Source organism: Emys orbicularis, chromosome 18, assembly GCF_028017835.1.
Source record: "Emys orbicularis isolate rEmyOrb1 chromosome 18, rEmyOrb1.hap1, whole genome shotgun sequence".
Taxonomy (NCBI): Eukaryota; Metazoa; Chordata; order Testudines; family Emydidae; genus Emys; species Emys orbicularis.
The window spans coordinates 19084722-19100825 of record NC_088700.1 but is presented as its reverse complement, the minus strand read 5'-3'; the positions used below and the strand labels follow the sequence as shown (position 1 = coordinate 19100825).

At 43.2% G+C, this 16104-nt stretch overlaps 1 protein-coding gene across 1 annotated transcript in view; it reads left to right on the top strand.

The window, feature by feature from the left end:
* CACNA1B (calcium voltage-gated channel subunit alpha1 B) overlaps positions 1 to 16104 on the top strand; it is a 502784-nt gene that overhangs the window by 425680 nt on the left and 61000 nt on the right. The window contains exons 36-38 of the mRNA XM_065418603.1: positions 5445 to 5561; positions 10405 to 10470; positions 11124 to 11215. Coding sequence (XP_065274675.1) covers positions 5445 to 5561; positions 10405 to 10470; positions 11124 to 11215 — 275 coding nt within the window. The remainder of the gene's footprint in view (positions 1 to 5444; positions 5562 to 10404; positions 10471 to 11123; positions 11216 to 16104) is intronic.

Here is a 16104-nt window from a genome sequence, read left to right as displayed (position 1 = left end):
TATTTAATTCTCTGCTTTTATTTTCTCTTGTTTTATTATTATTTTTATTTTTAATTTTATTTCATTTTTATGAGATTTCCGATTGCACTAGTGGAAAGCCTCACTGTATGTCTGCAGCGTGCCTCACAACTGGCTTCTCTTGTGCATCTTCTTCCCATTGGCTAATTGGTGACATGAGGCACACAAAGTTACCAATAACCCATTTTTTGCTGTTTGTTGTTACTCTTGATAATGATAAAGGGGAAACTGACACTTGCTTTATTTTCATGGAGGACTGAATAAGTGTTAGAAGGATACCTGCTTTCGTATGACCTGGAGTAGGGAAGATAGTTTGGCTTGGGAAATCTTTATTTTGCAGGTTATAGAATCAAATTTAAGGTTCTAAGCAACCACTATTTTATACTGAGATTTGTTGGACTTTGTGAAAAAGGACGTGGTCCATTTAAAAGGACAATGCCAGGTGCTTTAAACCCACAGTTTAACTTTGCTTGAAAGGCAAAGATTTTTAGTGAAGCTGATATAGAATTAATTTCGTTGAATTAAAAAGAGGTTAGTGAAAACATTGACTTTGTTTGGCTTTGAACGTCCACTGCAAAGCCAGCAGGCTCCCATTTTGCCGCCACGTGAGATCTAGAAGAAGACAGTGACTAGCAACAAAAGTAAAGCATTCTAAATAAAATAAATGAGGCTGGGGTTGCAAAAAAGGCCAAAAGGATTTAGGAATCCAAATTCCATTGAAATTCAATCAGTGTTAGGTGCCTAACTCCCATTGGCTTATAGGAAATCCGACCATAGACTGTTTTCTTCGCCCAAGATGAGCAAATACAAAAAGCAAGCCATTTAGATTGTGAAAAAATACATTTAAAAAACTATTCCATTTGTAATAATCCCAGGTGGTATTAGTAACACAGCTAAGGAAATGGGTTTATTAAAAATACATGCATTTTATCTGGCAGCATCTCTTTAAGCTGTGTTAGTTTTCCATCTGGATTTTCTGTTGCACAGTTGCGGTTTTCTCCAGAGATTAAATTAGCTTTGGCCTCCATGACAGACTGCAAACACACACATTCCATAACCATTTAATGCAGGGTCATGGGAGGAAGTTGTCTTCTGGGAAGCAACAGAGAAGAAAAAGCAATGTAAAGTTCAAATGATGCCTTTCTAGAATTTTCATGGTGAAATCTGAAAGGTGCGTGCTTGATGTGCTTTACGGTAACTTGAATTATTACCGCAGTGATGGTATAAGGCCATGATTGCACTACCAAATTTGTGTGTGCAAAAGCAGGTTCTGAATGTACAACAAGCGAGTGCACAATTTATTCTCATACAACTTTGTCACCCATGTTTGAGAACGTGGGCCTTGGTACTACCCGTGGTGCAGCTTAATGGTTTAGATCCTGATCCTCCATGGGCTGAACCTGACATGCTTGTGGAATCCCCTTGACTTCACTTTCTAGGATCAGGGCCGCTGGAAACAACATGCTTGAACTGACAGAAGCTCCTGAACACACACATAGATAGGGTGAAATCCTGGCCCTCTTGACTTCAGTGAGAGTTCTCCATTGACTTCAATGAAGCCAACACTTCACCCAAGGTCTGGTCATTTCCCTTAATGTTAATAGAGTCACGTGCATTTTGGAAGACCATACCCTTCTCTCTGCACATTTCAGACTGTTCACACACTCATTCTTAGTGATATAGTTGAAATGTTAGTTCCCAACTGTCACCCCTACAGTGCAGTAAAGGCTCCCCGAGATATCCCAGTCACAGCACTGAAGACCCAAAGGCTGACCTCTGTCCTCAAGGCCAAATTCCTGCCACATGCGGCGCATGACTTTGGAAAAACCGTTATTCTGAAGGAAGACAGCTAGCATGTCTGCAGTGAAGACGCAGCGGCATGGGCCATCCAAGCCCATTTGGAATCCTGGCAACGTACTCAGGTTGCTGGTCCAGGCCATGACCTGAGCCATTGCATCTTCATGCTGTATTTATCCACGGTAGGCTAAAGTCAGTGCAGGTATGCCTACCCGAGCTGCAACCACACCGCTAATGGTGGAGTACACATATCCTATAGCTGCAGTCCATTTGTTTTCTGTTATATCTCTGGGCCAAATTCAGTTTTGACAGTGTTGGCATAAGTTAGCTGAAAGAAAAAAACAGGCATATGAAGCACACTAATGTAATTTTCACTGATTTCATCATTCTGTTAGATGTAACTAACATCGATATGATAGTCCGTGGGAATGAATTCAGTTGTGGCATAAGGCGTCACAACTGCCATTTCAAATAAAAGCTTCTGGAATTAACTTAGCCAGTTATTTTGCTGCCAATACCCAGAGCAGAATAAAATACAGATGGCTTTTCTGCATCTTTACTGCCTCTGCTGACACTGCCAACAGTTTAGCTGTCTGCAAATGAAGCCGAGATGATGCTGTAGATGCAGAAGGAGCAGATTTGGACAATAGCAGGATGTCATATTTATGGTCACTTTGCTGCTTTTAAATATGGTAAATAGCATGATATCATGGGAATGGGTAAAAGCTAATACTTGAAAATAATGTCACCCTGGTCAGTCTTCAGCACCTGTGCAACAGAAAAAGGGGGACAGCAAGAAGGAAACAAATAATCCACAGGAATGACATTCGTGTGTCACATAGAGTTAATTGAAAGGAAAATCAATGCAAAAACAATTGAGCACAAGAAATATTGCAATGTGGAGTTTCCCCTTTAATTGCATGCGATTCTAATAACTGCCGAGGCACTCTTGCCAACGAGGGGCAGGATTTCTACACAGTGTACTGGGGGGTAACACACACGCAATACCGCTTTGATTATCACAGTTGCGTGTGTAATGTTACCAACCGGTGAATAGCACGGAGAACCGTCCCTCAAATGCTTCGTAACTGTTGATAAAGTAGGATTTTCCTGGGTCTCTGGTCATCCTCCTCTGGGCTGTTCATTTTATTACAATTGGTGAAATGGTGGCAGGTGTGTTGGCAAAGCAGGTGTTGAGCCTGGATCTGTTAAAAAAAATAAAAAAAGAACTGAAAGTTGTTAGCCACCCAACTCCCAATAAATTTCAATGAGAGTTGGGTGCCTGACTCCCTGAGGCACATTTGAAGATCCGATCCTGGACCAGGTTCATGTGGGAGAGATCTTAGCACTTCTTACCATTACACAGTTGTCCTGTGTTTTCCCGTAGAGTGAAAAATTGAGTTAGCTAATGCAATGTTGACCGTGACACTGATCAAGACAAATGTTAAGCATCATATCAGCTGACTGTGATTTATGAGGGAGTTCTAACTGGAGTCTGGACAAAACAAACTATAGCGTTTTTACTACTAAGCAAATGCGGTAATAATCCTTAGGGGGGGAAATGCTGTATAAATGCACTTCTAATGTTTTATAAACTCAGGGCCTGATCCTTTTCACACTTACTGTATGTGCACAGAACTACTTATATGAGGAAGGTAGTCGTGTATGAGGAAGGTAGTCGTGTGCGTGTTTGTATGTGCAGGATCTGGCCCAAATATCACGCCATATCTACCTATTGTCTCAATGGGAGTTAAGGGCCTGATTCTCCGAAGTCGTGCACCTTATGTGGTCAGATGGGGCCTGATCCAACACCTGCTAATAAGGTGAAGTCTTTCTATTGACTTCATTGGGCTTTGGATCAGGCCTGCACAAGGTCAGTATGAACTGCGCCCCAATTCCAGTGGTGATATGTACCCCCACTATGCACAGATGCAACTGACCACTCGAGATCTTAGACCGTGTGTTTAGGTTGAAGACTAGATTAAAGCAATGAAGTTCGGATATATTGACATTGCTGTGTAACCACAGTCAGAATCTGACTCCTGTCCATAGATGGCCTTTAATGCTGAGCTGAGCTCTGCTAGGTATTTTATGAAGGAGCAACAACCTAGAGAAAAGTATAGTTTTAAGAAATAATCTTTGAATCCTCCGCTCTGTTTTGCTAACCTTGAAGAGCCCAGGAGAATCCTTGCTTGCGTTTTGCCTGCCATGATCTGCCTTCTGTTGTAGACCAGAAATAGCTTTGTGTTGTCTGCTCTTTCATTGAACATCTCTGTGCTTTTCTCTTTTCTCTTTATTTTAGGATTGAGTCTGACATACAGTATATGCCTAACTCTGAGCCGCTTGCCTTTTAAACACAAAACAAGTGCATGTCTGAAACTGATTTCTTGAACCAGTTGATGGTCTCGGTGGAATGCAGCACTATTGGCCCAATTGCTGAGCTGGCATTTAAATAAGTTCATAGATCAAACAAGCGCCTAAAAACTCAGCATGAGCTATGCACCCAAATAAACAAGAGCTTTCAGTCACTTTAATCTGAGCAGGTATCTTGTGGTAAAAGATGATGAGGGCGGGGGGAGATGGAACAAGGGGAAGCCTATACTGATTCATCTTTAGCTACAAGGCCTCCTTATGATTGTGTCACCCCCTCCATTGCTTAATACTAGGTGGGATTTTATGTAGTTAACCTTGTCAAATTAATTCCTGGGGTTAAAGTTTCACATTCATGAGATTTGGGATCAGCGCAGGCAGGGGGACTTTTTTTTTTTTTTTAATCTACTTAGATTCCCCCCGGCCCTCCTATTTTAACGTTTGCATGTTTTCTTTTGGAAAGACCCCCCTCTAGATTAGCTCATTAGCTGAGCTATTTTCGGTCAAATAAAAGAAAAGGGAAGGGAGGAGGAGAATCAACCAAAACAATCAAATGAAAATCAAAATCCCTGGCATTTCTTTGATCCACCTTAAAAGGGATATTTATGAATCATTAATAAGTCAGCAGGCTCCTAAGGGCAACCCCTGCTGCTGAACATTCAACCTTCTCTCAAGTCACTCTAGTCTTCAAATGATCAGGCTTCTAAAGATAATGGTCATGCCCCAGCAATGCTTCTCAGCAAGGCTCCTGTCCTATCACCTGTTGTGTAAATATTTCTAAAAGGAGGGCGCTTTAAAGTGGATTGGCTGATCTCTTCCTTTGTCATGGAAGAGGCTAATGGTTCCCACTGTTAGAGACTCCCTTGGCTTACGTTGGATTCACTCTAATAAAAATAAAATGAGGCTTCAAAACAATCCCACTCAATAGCAAATAATAATAATGCACCATCACCTTTCCTTAACGGTTTGGGGAAACCTGCTTTGCATAAAGAAAACAAGAATTCAAAGAAAAGCGTGTGAGGGCCATTTTTCTTTTTATTATTTACCCAATAGCCGAGGGAGGGGCTTTTGTAGAGAGGGGTTTTCTCGACTTACTGCATGTGGAGTGATCTGCACTGACGAATGTTTCTTTTGGAAGGTTTTCTGGTGGCCGATTTGCTGCTTAGATCGTGAAGCCGGTAATTTTAATTTCTTTTTTGCGGGCTGTGGTTTCTAGTCGCGTTAATTTCTGAAGGACACAAAACCTTTACTTTCCACAGGACAACTTCATCAACCTCAGCTTCCTGCGGCTCTTCAGGGCAGCCAGACTTATCAAACTTCTTCGCCAGGGTTACACCATCCGCATTCTGCTCTGGACATTTGTACAGTCTTTTAAGGTGAGTGGCAGCCAGGCTCGAGAGCCGAGCGGGATCAGCTAATGCTTTGCACTTCTGTAGCATCTTCCAGATGAGGACATCAAATACTAAAGAACTAAGCTTTTCAGCATCCCTAGAAGGCCATTCTCTGATAACCTTTCTGTAAGATGGGTAATTAACTTGATGAAGGTCCTCCTTGGTCTGACTTTCAGAAGCACTGAGTACCCCTAACATCTGACAACAGTGGATCCTGCTGGTGCTCAACACCTTGGAAAATCGGCCCCAAAGCGAGTCAGTTGCAGACACAGAAATAAAGCTCAGGAGTGCAACGTTCCAGTCTCCTGCTCTGTCTGCTGCAAAACCTCTTCTAGAATGTAACAACGGCAAAAACAGTAGGGGTCTACAGATATTTAGTAGGGCTTTCCAAAACCTATAGAAGGTAGAGAATGAGTGGGGCTTGTTTGGATTTTAATTCTGTAGAAGGGCTGTAATTACATTCTGTAGATTAGGAAGGCTATCATTTTCTCCTAAATTCTATAGGGATGTCTCAGTGTAGTCACCAGACCATCTGCAATGATAATATTTAGCATATATTATTACTAATTGTTTCTACTGTGGTAGAGGCCTCAGCCTCATGGTGCTAGGTGCTGTACAAAGACACAAGTAAAAGATGCCCCAAAGAGCTTACATTCTCCTGTTAGCCAAGGACTCAAAGTGCAGATCTATCCATTAGCCCACATCCGCATGCAGCTAACTGCATTTTTCCCTACCCTGACTTAGGTGCATACTGAGTTACAGCAGAGTGTGTGATGTACTGCTCTGTATGTCTAGGTATCATCTGTCAGGCTTTCTACTGCGTATACAGCTTCCCTCTAGCTTGAGGTCTTACAGCCGCTGCTTTAGATCGTTGCATGGAAGTTTTTGCTGCAGGAGCTCTCCTGAGAACAATAGTACAGGTTTATTGTGTCTAGGGCCTTCCATGCAAACTACCCCCCTGCAAATGCCTTACAGAGTTAATCCATAAATAACTGCAAAGGGAAAGCGAAGTCCAGAGGGAGCATGTTTGGAATGTGACGTGGAGTCAGCGAGGCAGGATGTTCCCGGTAGCAGAAACTTCCTCCAAGAGTAGGTGAAGGGGATATGGTCAAGGGCATTGCTAGATGGCCAGGGGAAGTGGGAAAGGATTGTTCAGAGGACCTGAGCGCAATATCAAGGTTGGAAGGGACCTCAGGAGGTATCTAGTCCAACCCCCTGCTCAAAGCAGGACCAATTCCCAGACAGATTTTTGCCCCAGATCCCTAAGTGACCCCCTCAAGGATTGAACTCACAACGCTGGGTTTAGCAGGCCAATGCTCAAACCACTGAGCTATCCCTCTGTGGGATTTCAACACACGGTTTTGAAATAAATGGGGAGGTGTCGGAGGCTGGCGATGGGGCTCGTATCACTACAGCAGGAAGGCAGCAGTATGCTGTGCAGGCTGCAGCCTGGAGAGCTGGAACTTGAGTTCATTACAATGAGATTGTATTTAAAGTCCTTTGAGAGACCGTGGGGCAGGCAAGCTGGTGGTTTCAAATACGCCCTCAACATTTCCACTCTCGCCTAGATGTCAGGCCGTGTAATTAAAGAGCCTATTGCTATGGCTGGTATGCTTTAAAATAAACACCCCATGACATTTGTTTGATAGCACTTTCCTTAAGGATTCAATCCATGGGCTGGGTGGGGGAGGGTTTTAGTCTATCATAGCTACAGCAGCCAGTTTAAAACTAACCAAAAACATCTCCCACCCTTGGACTGAGAATGTTCCTCCTCCGAAATAAACCGGTGCCCACAGAATGGTGGAAGGGGTGGGCTTGTAGTTAAAATACAAGAGTGGGACTCGGGAGACACTGGGTTTGGATCAACCTCTGCCACTGAAAGAGCAAGTCACCCAGATCTTGAGCAAGTCACCCGGCCTGGTCTTGAGAGAGAGAGAGAGCTGCAGCTGCATGAGCCAAATACTTTGGCTGGACTTCTAAGAGAGCCGGATAGTCGCAAGATCGCTAATAACATCTGTAATGATACAGGCCAAAGTCAGATGATCCGAAACATTTGGGGGGCAAGAGAATCATAGAATATCAGGGTTGGAAGGGACCTCAGGAGGTCATCTAGTCCAACCCCCTGCTCAAAGCAGCACCAATCCCCAACTAAATCATCCCAGCCAGGGCTTTGTCAAGCCTGACCTTAAAAACTTCTAAGGAAGGAGATTCCACCACCTCCCTAGGTAAACCATTCCAGTGCTTCACCACCCTCCTAGTGAAAAAGGTTTTCCTAATATCCAACCTAAACCTCCCCCACTGCAACTTGAGACCATTGCTCCTTGTTCTGTCATCTGGTACCACTGAGAACAGTCTAGATCCCCTTTCAGGTAGTTGAAAGCAGCTATCAAATCCCCCCTCATTCTTCTCTTCTGCAGACTAAATAATCCCAGTTTCCTCAGCCTCGCCTCATAAGTCATGTGCTCCAGCCCCCAATCATTTTTGTTGCCCTCAGCTGGACTCTTTCCAATTTTTCCACATCCTTCTTGTAGTGTGGGGCCCAAAACTGGACACAGTACTCCACATGAGGCCTCACCAATACTGAATAGAGGGGAATGATCACGTCCCTCAGTCTGCTGGCAATACTCCTATTTATACAGCCCAAAATGCCGTTAGCCTTCTTGGCAACAAGGGCACACTGTTGACTCATATCCAGCTTCTCATCCACTGTAACCCCTAGGTCCTTTTCTGCAGAACGGCTGCCTAGCCACTCGGTCCCTAGTCTGTAGCAGTGCATGGGATACTTCCGTCCTAAGTGCAGGACTCTGCACTTGTCCTTGTTGAACCTCATCAGATTTCTTTTGGCCCAATCCTCCAATTTGTCTAGGTTTCTCTGTATCCTGTCCCTACCCTCCAGCATATCTACCACTCCTCCCAGTTTAGTGTCATCTGCAAACTTGCTGAGAGTGCAGTCCATGCCATCCTCCCGATCATTAATGAAGATATTGAACAAAACCGGCCCCAGGACTGACCCTTGGGGCACTCTGCTTGATACCGGCCACCAACTAGACATGGAGCCATTGATCACTACCCGTTGAGCCCGATGATCTAGCCAGCTTTCTATCCACCTTATAGTCCATTCATCCAGCCCATACTTCTTTAACTTGCTGGCAAGAATACTGTGGGAGACCGTATCAAAAGCTTTGCTAAAGTCAAGGAATAACACATCCACTGCTTTCCCCTCATCCACAGAGATGGCCTCGTATGGAGAAACTGCACTCTGCTTAATATACGACCCTATCCAAGACTGATTGATGATTCGACCTGGAAACCAAAGTGTGTCCCCACTGCCTGCTGATAATACACTGCACTTCTGTAGCAACTTCTATCTGACTCAATAAGCACTGCAGACATGAATGAACATGTCCTCACAACTCCACCCTGAGGCAGATAAGGATTGTTACCCTCTTTGGCCCAAGCGGTTCACTGATTTTCAGGGTCTTGTAGGTTGTTTCTGTTGGGAGGAGAAATCGACGATGGAGTCAGGTATATTCATTGGTATGATCCTGTTTATTTGCAAGGAATGTACCAAGTCCTGTTTCCAGGAATCAAACAGCGAGAGACAGGTTCTTTGCTCGCAGTTTCCAAGCCTCTTTCCAGCCAGCACTCAGCCCAAAAGGGCTCTCTCTCAGCTCTTTCCCAGGGTCACGCTACAAGTGCTTCCCTGGCAGTCTGTCAGGCTCCCTTGCTGCCTTCTCCGTGCTTCTGAGGTGTTTCTCCTGCTCCCCCCCCCCCCTCTCTCACCCATGGCTGCAATCAAATCAGTCCCCTACCGCTGCATTTGTTATCGGAATCCCAGGAAACTCCTTGGACTGCATGGCCCAGGACTGCATGCGGTCTGGCCTCGGGCGATGGTTTTCCCTTGTTTCAGCTACTGCTAAAGAAAGGGGCATTTAATTGTTCCCTCATTTAGCTTGAATGGGTCATCACGCCCCGCAGCTCCAGTGAGGTGGTCTGAGTGCCCAGCCCTCAGAATAACAATATTATTGTCCCCATTTTTTACATGGGTGGAAACATAGGCACAGAAGAGCCTGATCCTGAGCACTTACAGTTCCCGGTTATCAGCGTCTCTCTTCCCCCACACCGCGCTGGTTCAGCTGTTCTAGCTGTCCTATGGAGGAGATGCAGCTCCAGCCATTCTCCTCCCCTCCCATCTGCTCCAGGGGGAGGAGCGAGCAGGCACATCACTCCTGCTCACCCAGATGCAAGGTCCTGGTGACCTGCACAGATTGGGTCCGTACTAACTCTCAGCATGGGCATCTAGGCCGAGTCAAAGTCTAGCCCTTAATGATTGATCATGAAAACTTTTTCCCGCCAATGTAATTTTCTGCCCAATTAAAACCAATGCTTGCTTCTTTGTAGATGTATTTTTCTCAGAGAACGTTTTTAAATTTTTTTTTAGAAATAGCTATTTTATCACTGTGTAACTTTGCCTGAGAACTGCCAAGGTATGTCGTTTCTAAGCTAAAGTACGCACCATGCAGTCTGTTATTGCTTCCTCTCTGGGTAGGTTCTGTCTACTCACAAGGATATGTATGCAATATAACACTGGGGGAAACTAACTCTATAAAAAAATCCTAATGGTTTGTAATAAGGCAAGACCTGCTGCCAGCAATGTATCTTCTGAAGGTCTCCTTTGCGCCACAGCCGCTCCGGTTTCTCTTGCTAGTGCTCTCATCCAAACCACACACAATGTGACGAAGCACCTGGCTAACCAATAATGAGTAAAGACTGTTGGCTAGTCTGTGGCCCTGCTTTGTTAATGCTGACCCTGTTGGTTTTTCTACAGGCCTTGCCTTATGTGTGTCTCCTCATTGCGATGCTCTTCTTCATCTATGCCATTATCGGCATGCAGGTAACATTTTGGCTTCAATATCTAAAAATCTAAGATTTGCCGTGCTGACGCAGAGCATTAGACAAGCTATTGCTACAGCCTGCCTCCAGCAGTGGGCCTATTTCAGAGTAAGGTGAAGAGCTCCCCGGACTCCAGAATAGGAGAGGTGCAGAGAAGGCATAAAGCCACCTTTGCCCCCACCCCAAGGTCCTGTGCCAAACAGCGCTCAGACGCACTGACAAATTGGGCCCTGGGTATCCGAAATGAGTGTTTTTTCCATCTGATATTCCCTGGAGATCCAATGCAGCCCTGGTGTTAAGCGGAAGTAACTCTGATTGAAATAAATGAAAGTTACACCTGCGTATGCTAAAGCTGAATTGGCTCCATCAGTTTTGGGGACAGCCAGCTGGATTTGCATCCAGGCCATCTTCTCTTCTGTTTGACGTCTTTCCTGCTCCACCCCTGCCTCCACAGTATATGATACGCCTATTTTGCCCATCTGCTGAATGTCAACTCAATGCAAGTTACATTACCACCCTCTCTAACGTCTGCTTTATGCCCAGTTATGCCAACTGTGCTGCTCTCATGCATCACTGCTGACTTGCGACCAGAGATTCCCAGGGGAGCTTACTCCAGGCTGCATTTGGTCCTGATGCTTTTGTTTTCTTTTGCAGGTATTTGGAAACATTGCACTAGATGATGATACCTCAATTAATCGACACAACAACTTCAGAACTTTCTTGCAAGCCCTGATGCTATTGTTCAGGTAAATAAAATAAAATCTACGAACTTTTAGGTTTTCCACATGAGTAATAAATAAGTTTCTGTCTTCATGTGCCAGCTTAATTGCTGAGATTATTTGAGTTAATAGAAGTCCTCCAAGCGCAGCAGTTGTAGTGAAGTATACCTCCCTCCATTTTCTGTTCCTCCTGGTTAGAGCTGTACACATCAGCTGGAAATGTATCTGCCAGACTTTGCACACAAATTCCTGTTTCATTTCATGTGAGTTTATGCCACTCAGAGTTTGCTGTTTTGAGAGATTCAACTTAACGGTTATTTTTGCATCATGACCAACTTGAAATTTCATATTTCAAAGATACTTGTGGTTCAGAATGAATCCATTTCCACTTGCACTCATTCGCGTTGGAAAAGGAATCCACTTTTAAGTGAATTGTAGCAATATTTTCAGCCGTCTGTTGCCTTTTCTGTGGTTCTAACAAAAGGAGAAAAAAACAACCCTCAATATTTGGTAGCTTTGCCTTTTATTGTGTATATTTCACTGACAGCTGGGTGTGCTATATGTTATGCACAAGAAATGGTTAATTTTTGCATAAGGCTACTGCTTCCGCAAGCCGCTAGCACCAATGTCAGGGGCTCAGGCTTTGGTCAGCCAATGAAATTTTATTCTGATGATGTAATGCTTGTAACTGGATATCCTGCTAAGGATCTTGATTAATGGAGTGTGTGTAGAGCCAGACAGACATGAAATTAGCTCACTCTGGTTTGCTTATACAGTTTAAAATAATCTGATTGAAATAAATCTCTTAATTTCTGGGAGAGTGGCACTATATGTGAAAGAAAGCATAGAATCACATGAAGTAAAAATCTTAAATGAACCAAACTGTACCATAGAATCTCTATGGATAGTAATTCTGTGCTTGAATATTAATATAGCAGTAGGACTATATTACCGACCACCTGACCAGGATGGTGATAGTGACTGTGAAATGCTCAGGGAGATTAGAGAGGCTATTAAAATAAAAAACTCAATAATAATGGGGAATTTCAACTATCCCCGTATTGACTGGGTACATATCACCTCAGGATGGGATGAAGAGATAAAGTTTCTTGACACCTTAAATAATTGCTTCTTGGAGCAGCTAGTCCTGGAACCCACAAGAGACAATTCTTGATTTAGTCCTAAATGGAGTACAGAATCAGGTCCAAGAGGCGAATATAGCTGGACGCTTGGTAATAGTGACCATAATATAATTAAATTTAACACCCCTGTGGCGGGGAAAACACCACAACGGCCCAACACTGTAGCATTTAATTTCAGAAAGGGGAACTACACAAAAATTAGGAGATTAGTGAAACAGAAATTAAAAGGTACAACACCAAAACCAAAATCCCTGCAAGCTGCATGGAAACTTTTTAAAGACACCATAATAGAGGCTCAACGTAAATGTATACCCCAAATTAAAAAACATAGTAAGGGAACCAAAAAAGGGCCACTGTGGTTAAACAACAAAGTAAAAGAAGCAGCAAGAGGCAAAAAGGCATCCTTTAAAAAATGGAAGTTAAATCCTAGTGAGGAAAATAGAAAGGAGCATAAACTCTGGCAAATGAAGTGTAAAAATATCATTAGGAAGGCCAAAAAAGAATTTGAAGAACAGCTAGCCAAAAACTCAAAAAGTAATAGCAAAACAATGTGTAAGTACATCAGAAGCAGGATGTGGGGACACTGGATGATCAAGTTGCTAAAGGAGCACTCAAGGATGATAAAGCCATTGCGGAGAAACTAAACGAATTCTTTGTATCAGTCTTCATGGTTGCAAATGTGAGGGAGATTCCCAAACCTGAGCCATTCTTTTTAGGTGACAAATCTGAGGAACTGTCCCAGATTGAGTTGTCATTAGAGGAGGTTTTGGAACAAATTGATAAACTAAACAGTAATAAGTCACCAGGACCAGATGGTATTCACCCAAGACTTCTGAAGGAACTCAAATGTGAAATTGCAGGACTACTAGCTGTAGTCTGTAACCTATCATTTAAACCAGCTTCTGTACCAAATGACTGGAGGATAGCTAATGTGACACCAATTTTTAAAAAGGGCTCCAGAGGTGACCCCAGTAAGCCTAACTTCAATACCAGGCAAACTGGTTGAAACTATAGTAAAGAACAAAATTGTCAGAGACATAGATGAACATAATTTGTTGGGGAAGAGTCAACATGATTTTTGTGAAGGGAAATCATGCTTCACCAATCTACTAGAATTCCTTGAGGGGGTCAACAAGCATGTGTACAAAGGGGATCCAGTGGATATAGTATATTTAGATTTTCAGAAAACCTTCAACAAGGTTCCTCACCAAAGGCTATTAAGCAAAGTAAGCAGTCATGGGATAACAGGGAAGGTCCTCTCATGGATTGGTGACTGGTTAAAAGATAGGAAACAAAGGATAGGAATAAATGGTCAGTTTTCAGAATGGAGAGAGATAAATAATGGTGTCCCCCAGGGGTCTGTACCGGGCCCAGTCCTATTCAACATATTCATAAATGATCTGGAAAAAGAGGTAAACAGTGAGGTGGCAAAATTTGCTGATGATACAAAACTTCTCAAGACAGTTAAGTCCCAGGCAGACTGCGAAGAGCTACAAAAGGATTTCTCAAAACTGGGTAAATGGGCAACAAAATGGCAGATGATATTCAATGTTGATAAATGCAAAGTAATGCACATTGGAAAACATAATCCGAGCTATACATATACAATGATGGTGTCTAAATTAGCTGTTACCACTCAAGAAAGAGGTCTTGGAGTCATTGTGAATAGTTCTCTGAAAACATCCACTCAATGTGCAGCGGCAGTCAAAAAAGTGAATAGAATGTTGGGAATCCTTAAGAAAGGGATAGATAATAAGACAGGAAATATCACATTGCCTCTGTATAAATCCATGGTACGCCCAAATCTTGAATACTGCATGCAGATGTGGACACTCCATCTCAAAAAGATACATTGGAATTGGAAAAGGTTCATAAAAGGGCAACAAAAATGATTAGGGGTATGGAACGGCTGCCATATGAGGAGAGATTAATAAGACTGGGACTTTTCAGCTTGGAAAAAAGATGACTAAGGGGGGATATGATAGAGGTCTATAAAATCATGACTGCTGTGGAGAAAGTAAATAAGGAAGTGTTATTTACTCCTTCTCATAATACAAGAACTGGGGGTCACCAAATGAAATTAATAGGGAGCAAGTTTAAAACAAACAAAAGGAAGTATTTTTTCACACAATGCAGAGTCAACCTGTGGAACTCCTTGCCAGAGGATGTTATGAAGGCCAAGACTATAACAAGGTTCAAAAAAGAACTAGATAAATTGATGGAGGATAGGTCCATCAATGGCTATTAGGCAGGATTGGCAGGAATGGTGTCCCTAGCCTCTGTTTGCCAGAAGCTGGAAATGGGCAACAGGGGCTGGATCACTTGATGATTACCTGTTCTGTTCATTCCCTCTGGGGCACCTGGCATTGGCCACTGTCAGAAGACAGGATACTGGGCTAGATGGATCTTTGGTCAGATCCAGTATGGCCGTTCTTATGTTCTTAACTGTAATAAAATCAGATTTTTTTCAATCTTGCCCCTGGATCCTTTGGGCCAGATCCTGGCCCCTGGTATAGCCCTTTTTTTTTCACAGCTGCAGCAGCACTGGAGACTGTAAAGTTAGTTTAACCAGCCAGCTGAGGATACTCCTAGAATAGGGGGAATTCCTGAGTGGCCTAGAGCTGACTTTGCTCGCTTTGTGCTGTACCATCACTGTAGAAGGGTGGACAAAGGTCTGGGGCCTGACTCTGGTGATCCCCAGTTGCACCTTGCACAACTAGGAGAAGTCTCATGGCTGCTCTGACTTGCACGAGGAATTGAACCAGCCCCAGGATCAGGGTCAAGGCACATGAGTCGGGTACTGTGTGGGAGGTTTTAACAGTCCATGCTGTAATATCCTATGGAGTTTGTAAAGTTTAGGGGGGGGGAAACAAATGGAATAACAAATATGTTAGGACTTCAGAGCTGCAGCACTTTACGCCCACTTCGCACAGGTGTAAACAGCTACATAAGATTCCGGGCAATGGAGAATCAGGCCCTCTGGCAGAAGTTATGGACTTGATGCATCAATTATTGGGTGAAGTTCTTTGGCCTGTGATATACGGGAAGTCAGACTAGAGTCTCATAATGATCCCTTCTGGCTTTATAATCTATTAATCTGAAACTAAGTGTCAGAGGCAAGGTGGGTGAGGTAATATATTTTATTGGACCAACTTCTGTTGGTGAGAAAGACAAGCTTTTCGAGACACACAGAGCTCTTCAGATCGATGTGGCTCAAAAAGCCAGTCTCTCTCACCAACAGAAGTTGGTGGAATAAAATATATTACCTCACCCACCTTGTCTAATATCCTGGGACCAACGTGGCGGCAATTACATTGCATACAAGCTAAGTTTCAGTCATTTGATGGAAGAATGCTTGGAAAAGAGACAAGAAGTGACTACTGCTATGGGAGAAGGTACATTTGGCTGAGTGCCTCTGGGACTGGTGAATTAATTTATTTTTAAATAGCGTGTGACAGTTGGGAGTCACTTTGGGAAAATTTAAGGTTATATTTACATCTGTTTCTTACTACAGGAACTGCTGCTATATAGAACACAGGGAAAGAGAGAGGGGGGAAGAAGTTAAAGAAAAACCCAGGAGACTTTCATAAGAGGGGAATCTTTTTCATTTCTTTCTTTCACAAAGTTGGTAAATGAATCAGGTACAGTAAATGCCAGTGCACACTGCTTCCAAGAATGCATACGAACACACAAAAGCTAGCCATGGATGGAAGCAAGATGTAGTTTGTAACAAAAAATTGATAAAGGAATTCAAAATAGAATTTAGAAAAGATT